At 38.0% G+C, this 6,876-nt stretch overlaps 2 protein-coding genes across 4 annotated transcripts; one reads left to right on the top strand and one right to left on the bottom strand.

Annotated features, from left to right (window-relative positions):
• Nucleotides 1-291: 291 nt before the first annotated feature.
• Nucleotides 292-1,876, top strand: LOC100799918 (uncharacterized). 2 transcript variants are annotated; one of them, XM_006592593.4, is made up of 2 exons: nucleotides 292-1,043; nucleotides 1,173-1,876. In XM_006592593.4, exons 1-2 carry the CDS (start codon nucleotides 1,031-1,033, stop codon nucleotides 1,811-1,813), a joined length of 654 nt encoding a protein of 217 aa, XP_006592656.1. In that variant the 5' UTR covers nucleotides 292-1,030; the 3' UTR covers nucleotides 1,814-1,876. The 2 variants fall into 2 exon arrangements, with proteins under 2 accessions (XP_006592656.1, XP_003540143.1); XM_003540095.5 differs by having other exon boundaries at nucleotides 307-1,099.
• A 1,019-nt stretch (nucleotides 1,877-2,895) lies between these two features.
• Nucleotides 2,896-5,992, bottom strand: LOC100807713 (stromal 70 kDa heat shock-related protein, chloroplastic). 2 transcript variants are annotated; one of them, XM_041007158.1, is made up of 7 exons: nucleotides 5,276-5,992; nucleotides 4,855-5,187; nucleotides 4,617-4,759; nucleotides 4,434-4,532; nucleotides 4,152-4,341; nucleotides 3,630-4,028; nucleotides 2,896-3,425 (listed from the first exon to the last, which is right to left on the bottom strand). In XM_041007158.1, the coding sequence occupies exons 1-7, from the start codon at nucleotides 5,768-5,770 to the stop codon at nucleotides 3,021-3,023; spliced, it is 2,064 nt and encodes a 687-aa protein (XP_040863092.1). In that variant the 5' UTR covers nucleotides 5,771-5,992; the 3' UTR covers nucleotides 2,896-3,020. The 2 variants fall into 2 exon arrangements, with proteins under 2 accessions (XP_040863092.1, XP_040863091.1); XM_041007157.1 differs by having other exon boundaries at nucleotides 4,434-4,759; nucleotides 5,276-5,899.
• Between the last annotated feature and the right edge of the window lie 884 nt (nucleotides 5,993-6,876).

The following is a 6,876-nucleotide window of genomic DNA, read 5'->3' as shown; positions in this document are numbered from 1 at the left end:
TTATTAAATATTTTTTTGAAATAACAAATAAAATCATCTAACATTTATTATTGTCAATTTTGTGAAATATAATGTTAAAATAATAAATTAAATATTATAAATAGTTCAATGGTTAAAATAAATAATGTAATATAAAAAAATATGAAAGCAATAGTACAATAATTAAAATAATAAAATCATATTTTATTTAAAAAAGATAATAAAAATAAAAATAAAATATAAAATATAAAAAGCTAAAGATAACATTTTAAAAAACATTAAAAGCTACTAATAAAAATTTATTTATCAAACAATTAAACAAAATTTTTTACTAATAAAAAAACTAAAAACTAATTGAAATGAATTGTTGGGCGTAAGTTAACTATATCAGTTTTTTTTTTACTTAATTATTTTCCACCTAAATAATTAATGCATAGAAAAAATAATAATAATGAAGTTTTAATTTTGATAGAAAATAATTTATGCAAGAGATAATTAAAAAAGAGTTTTATAAAAAAGAAAGAAAAACAAAAGTATCTTATATTCAAAGACCGAGGAAGTATGTGTATAATGGAGGAGAAACTTTTTTCACGAAACACTTGAAAATAAAAAGATATATTGACAAATATAAACAAAAGGTGCATAAATAAAACATTTTTTCTTTTTGTTATATCCTAGTATTAAGTAATTATGGTCTTGGTGATTTTTTAAAGTAAATTGAATACAATCTACGTGAAACCAAAAAGATAATATGTAATCTCTTCATGTATCGGTTTTTAATTTGTCATCTGATTAGAGTGGAATAAAAATTGGCGATGAATAAGGTAGAAATGAGAGAGAAGGGAGCGGGAATAGTGGTTGGTGTGTGTTTGACATACCTGGCAGAAATAGGAAACAGCAAATTCAACCTCTGATATATCCTCAACGAATAGAATCTCTCTCTGTCTCTGTCTCTGCGTGCAATAATAAATAAGAATGGGGGATGAGTCGCCCAGAAATAAAGTGAAGTTCCTCTGCAGCTACGGCGGGAAGGTCCTTCCACGACCCTCCGATGGCCTCCTCAGGTATGTCGGCGGCGAGACTCGTGTGGTTTCTGTGCCTCGTGACATCACATTTCCCGGTATGTGTCCTAATGAGAGAGAGAGAAATGTATGTTATGTTATGTTATGATGTTGAATGTGTTGTGTTGACAGAGCTAATGAAGAAGGTGAGTAGCATGGTGGAGGGAGGCGGAGAGATGGTCCTAAAATACCAACTGGTTCCGGAAGATCTGGACGCATTGGTGTCGGTGAGAACAGAGGAAGACGTGAAGCACATGATGGAGGAGCACGATCGGCACCACACTGGAGGCTTGCTCCGTGCGTTCTTGTTCCCCCCTTGCAAGCACATAGGTCTGATGGCGTGCGAAACGTATCTGTTGGAGCAGCGATACATAGACGCCATTAATGGGATCATCCGAACAAGTTCCAGGAAGGGCTCTGCCTGTTCTTCCCCAAAATCAAACTCCCCCGATGCCACGGATCAGCACTCTCCTCGCTTTTCGATTTCCAGAGTGCAAAGCTCTCCGAACCTCAGTGGCCTCGATCATCATCATCAACATCATCATCATCAAAACCCTAATTTTCATTTGTCCAAACCGCCGCAAGATCCTCAAATGGGAATGAGGCTTGGTGGAGGAAGGGCTCCCACTCCCGCTTTTAACCATCATTACTCCAGGCAACCACCCTACAGAGCTTATGCCTACTATGATGACTCTGCAGCAGCCTCCTATGCCCATGATAATAGAATTCATACTGTGTCCAGGAGTCCTAGAACAAAATCTATTTGGGAATGAATAGAATGTAAATGTAAATGCTCTCTCTTATTCATATACCATTCTAAACTCTGCTTTCTTTTCTTCCCTTCTAGCAAACCCTGCCATTCATTTTTATTATTACAATTTCACCTAAGCTAACCTTCTATTCCAGTCTCAAGCTTAAAATTAACTACATCCAGCGGCGCATTTCACAAAATCTAGATACATTTCAAGTCAAAAGCAATATTATAAAACGTAATTGGCAGCTTTAATAAGCCTTTGGGTGCTTCAATAAGCAACAACCTGAAATGCTTGGTTCCAACTGAAACCAGCATTGTTATGTTAAAAGTAACTGTCCAGACACCTTCAACTTTCTCGCTCAGTTGTAGCTTGTTGCTACAACATAAACTCAACTTTTAAATAGCAACAGCTTTGACGCATACAATAATTTGAATATTCTTCATGTTTTTACCACAATTTCTGTTACAAACCGCGATTTTAAACAATAAACTATCTTCCCTGCTAATAAATACTAACATTTTAAAAGGACGACGTATTTTACGTAAATAACTGCTTGATTTAAAATAATCAGTTAACACCATATCCTACCAATAATCGTTTACCAGATTACAATGATCGACTTAAATGATAAACCAAATAACACTTTAATTTACGAAAGATAACTCGAGGGATATTGCAATCGAGCCAAAACAATTGTCCGCCGTTAAATTGAGAAAAATAAATAAAACATAAAACAAATACTAACCAGTACCTTTAACAAAAGTAAAATAGCCTACCGTAATTTTAAATGATTTTCTTACTTGTTACTTTCTTACGTAATCACCTCGGAATAGAGTGGTTTGCAAAGCATAAACCATTAAAAAAAACCATTGGTTAACGATTAACAATTTCTGTTATGCTTGTGTTTTTGCAATGTATTATAAAGGTAGGAAGAATCGATCGTTTTCCCTGAGAATCTGTCATCACGTTTCATAAGCTTACTGAAACGTTTTTAGCCTATAATAATTTGCCACGCATAATAATACCAGTGTTGTTACTGAGACAAAATTCCAGGGTACAAAGCGAGCATCAATTCGAACCTATGAAATCCGTGTCTAATATTTGAAGGAAACACGCACCCACTCTCCATTGACAAAAATTATTAAGAATTTGGAACAGAAGAAAACATATAATGGGGGAAAAAATACTAACATATACTCTCTATTGGTAATAACTAGTTGCCTGCTCATTTAGAGTCAGTGAAATCTGCATCAATGACATCACCGTCGGGTCCCTTGCCTGAGGATTCTGAGGGGCCAGAGTCGGCACCGGGTGGTGGTGTTGGCCCTCCTGCGCCTGCAGCTCCTGGTTGGTTGTAAAGGGACTGACCAAGCTGCATGACTTCCTGATTTAGTGCAGCCATGGCATCCTTGATAGCTTGGGTTGAACCCCCAGAAATGGCGTCTTTAAGCTCTCCTAGTTTTGCTTCAACCTTCTCTTTCACAGGGCCAGGAACCTTGTCTCCAAGCTCTTTCAATTGCTTTTCTGTCTGGTATACCACAGAGTCTGCCTGGTTCTTTGTGTCAATAGCATCCCTCTTCTCTTTGTCTTCCTTCGAAAATTTCTCAGCTTCGTTTACCATTCTCTCCACCTGTATTTCATTCCAGAGATAGTTATAAGCATCATAAAAAATTTCCTACATCAAATGTCCCATCCGCATTGCCATTTATTTCTTTCATCATAAAAGAAGCAAGCAACAGACAATAATAATAATAATAACAATAATAATAATAATAAAAGAAACACAACATACACAGGCTATTATACAAGTAATATAGTCAGCGATAGTGGATACCTCATCTGAAGGCAAGGTGCTAGCACCAGTGATGGTAATATCTTGTTTCTTCCCTGTGCCTTTGTCGATAGCAGTGACGGATAGAATGCCATTGGCATCAATGTCAAATTTCACCTCAATCTGGGGAACACCACGAGGCGCAGGAGGGATACCATCCAAGCGGAAGCTACCAAGTGATTTGTTGTCCCTAACAAATTCTCTCTCCCCCTGAAGGACATTGATCTCTACACTGGTCTGTCCATCAGCAGCGGTTGAGAAAACCTCGGACTTTGAGGTGGGAAGAGTAGTGTTTCTTGGAATAATTTTTGTCATCACACCACCTAGAGTTTCCAGACCCAAAGATAATGGAGTGACATCCAACAGCACAATATCACTGACATCTCCAGCCAAGACACCAGCCTAAAAACATAAATTACAATAAGAAGCATTAATCAACAAAAATAATATACTATCCAGAGAAGAAAAAGATATTCGACCCCTTTAAAATTAACCAATTCATCAATGATAAAAGCTAAATCCCACCTGAACTGCAGCTCCAAGGGCAACCACTTCATCTGGATTGACAGTGACATTTGGGTCCTTGCCAGTCAACTTCTTTACAAGCTCCTGAACAGCTGGGATACGTGTTGATCCACCAACAAGGATGACTTCGTCAAGATCCTTAAACGAGAGTTTCGCATCCCTCAATGAATTTTCAACTGGTGTCCTGAGCCTGAAACACAAGTATTACACTGTAGCTGAGTAGTTTGTTCAGCAGAAAAATCTTGTTTGACATCCATTGACATTCAAATTCAAATTCAGTACCTGTCAAGAAGATCTGAACACAATTCCTCAAATTTAGCCCTTGTGATGGTGGTCTCAATATGTTTGGGTCCATCTGCCGTGGCAGTTATGAATGGCAAACTGAAAACATATGGCATTAATGTCAGTGGTTTGGTAACAAGAGGGCAATGAAAAAGGCACAGGATTGAGGAGAAAAGTAAATACCTGATGTTAGTTTGAGTCAATGTTGAGAGCTCCATCTTTGCTTTCTCGGCTGTCTCAGTGAGACGCTGAAGAGCTTGTTTATCTTTCAAAAGGTCTATGCCTTCATCCCTCTTGAAGTTAGAAGCCAGCCAATCAACAATTCTCTACAATAGGATAAAGCTAGTGAGAAAATATGAATAATACTAAAGACGAGAAGAGAAGGAGGGGGGGGGGGGGGGGGGGGGGGGGGGGAACGTACCTTATCAAAGTCATCACCACCCAAGTGGGTATCACCTGAAGTAGAGAGGACCTCAAAGACTCCATCGCCAACCTCGAGCACGGAGACATCAAAGGTACCGCCTCCAAGGTCAAAAACAAGGATAGTTTCGTTGTTTTTCTTTTCAAAGCCATAGGCTAAGGATGCAGCGGTTGGTTCATTGATAATACGAAGAACCTCTAGACCAGCAATCCGACCAGCATCCTTGGTGGCAGTCCTTTGGGAGTCATTGAAGTAAGCAGGCACCGTAACAACGGCCTTGGTAACCTTATCGTTCAAAAACTTGGAAGCATCATCAACAAGCTTCCTCAGAACCTATATAACATACAATTCAGTACCAGTTGTAAAGGTATTATCAATAATCAACAATAATAACAAGTATTGACGGAGACGACAGAGAGACCTGGGCAGAAATTTCCTCGGCAGCGAACTGTTTGCCAATGGCGGGGCAGTCGAGTTTGACGTTGCCGTTGTCGTCTCTGATGACTCTGTAAGAGACCTGCTTGGACTCTTCGTCGACCTCAGACATCTTGCGGCCGATGAACCTCTTGACGGAGAAGAAAGTGTTCTCGGGGTTGACGACGGCCTGACGCTTGGCGATTTGGCCAACGAGCCTGTCGCCATTCTTGGTGTAGGCCACGACGGAGGGCGTGGTTCTCTGGCCCTCGGCGTTGGTGATGATAGTGGGCTTGCCGCCTTCCATGGCAGCCACGGCGGAGTTGGTGGTTCCCAAATCGATACCGACGACTTTCTCATTAACCACTCTGAGAGGGCGGAGTCTTCTAGGTGTGGACTTGAGCTTGATAAAGGCGGCCTTGGTATTTAGCCTCTGACCTAAAAATAGGGTTCGGGAGGAAGGGGTTCCGAGACCGTGTATTTGGGCGCTTGAGCAAGCCATAGAATAGAATTGGTATTGGTATTGGTATTGGTAGCCCTAATCCTAATCCTAATTTGGCAGATGCACAGAACGAAACCAAGAGAAGAGAAGAAGGGTTTTTGAAGAGGATGAGGGTTATGTTATGTTGCGAGTTCTTCCACGTGTATATATTCTAGAACCATCTCCTCCTTTCCCGTTCGATTCAGAGACCCCCATTTCCAGCCATTCGATCCTATCTACACATTTCCATTTCAAACTTCTTATTTTCTTTTATCCGTACATACAGCACGGGTCATTGTATATTTTTTTCTTTTCAATTTTGAAATTATACTTAAATTAAAAAGAAAAATTTGCCAAAAAGTATAAAAAAATAATTTTTTAAAAAAACTACTTTTTGTTAATAAAAAGACTTGGATTTTTTCTCCGTCTTATCTATTTCTTTTGTTGTTCTCTTTTCTTCTATCCAGTCTTTACACCTAATAGTATTATTTTTTAAAAATTCTCATTTTATCTTTATTTTAAGGGACGTGTAAACAATATAAGATTTTTATTTTGGGTTTTTGACCAGCCTATTTATATAGATAGATATAGATTTATATGATTAATTTTTTAAAAAATTTAATGACCTACTTAGAAACTAAAAAATAATGCACAATTTTTTTAAAAAATTATCCCAATTTGATGAATTTGATAATCTAAAAAGGGGTGTCTCATGATAAAAGTATTAAAAATTGAATCCATGAAGAGAAAGTGAGAACACATGACCTTTTTAGTTCTTTCTTCATCACTATCACCATAGTCTTCAAGAAGATGTTGACGCATCTTATGAAATGTTTTCCTTTCTTGTTTCTTCTTATCCTTCAAACATCTCCATAGTTCTTCTCTAACTTCTTTGGGAGCAACATTCCCCGAGTTTGCTATCAATTGTTCTTTTGCTCTAGTAATTCCACCTTTTGTAACCTTGCCACAGAAATTGCTTACACAACTATTTCCTTGTCATCAAGTACAATATTTTCATCCAGGATCGATGCTAGAAGGATTTGATGATAAGAAATAAGACTTTTCTCACTATATATTCTAGCCAATATATAGTAATTGGTTACTATGAAATATAAAAGTTTGGTCTA

Source organism: Glycine max, chromosome 12 (genome assembly GCF_000004515.6).
Source record: "Glycine max cultivar Williams 82 chromosome 12, Glycine_max_v4.0, whole genome shotgun sequence".
NCBI lineage: Eukaryota > Viridiplantae > Streptophyta > Magnoliopsida > Fabales > Fabaceae > Glycine > Glycine max.
This window is presented reverse-complemented; position numbering and strand designations above follow the sequence as displayed.

Bases quoted from the DNA above. Each gene is read 5' to 3' on its own strand.
- LOC100799918 (XM_003540095.5), top strand. From the start codon at position 955: ATGGGGGATGAGTCGCCCAGAAATAAAGTGAAGTTCCTCTGCAGCTAC. The intron at 1,100-1,172 runs GTATGTGTCCTA...TTGTGTTGACAG, and splicing joins TCGTGACATCACATTTCCCG to AGCTAATGAAGAAGGTGAGT.
- LOC100807713 (XM_041007157.1), bottom strand. From the start codon at position 5,770: ATGGCTTGCTCAAGCGCCCAAATACACGGTCTCGGAACCCCTTCCTCC. The intron at 4,760-4,854 runs GTACGTTCCCCC...ATCCTATTGTAG, and splicing joins GTGGTGATGACTTTGATAAG to AGAATTGTTGATTGGCTGGC. The intron at 4,029-4,151 runs GTGGGATTTAGC...TTATGTTTTTAG, and splicing joins CCCTTGGAGCTGCAGTTCAG to GCTGGTGTCTTGGCTGGAGA.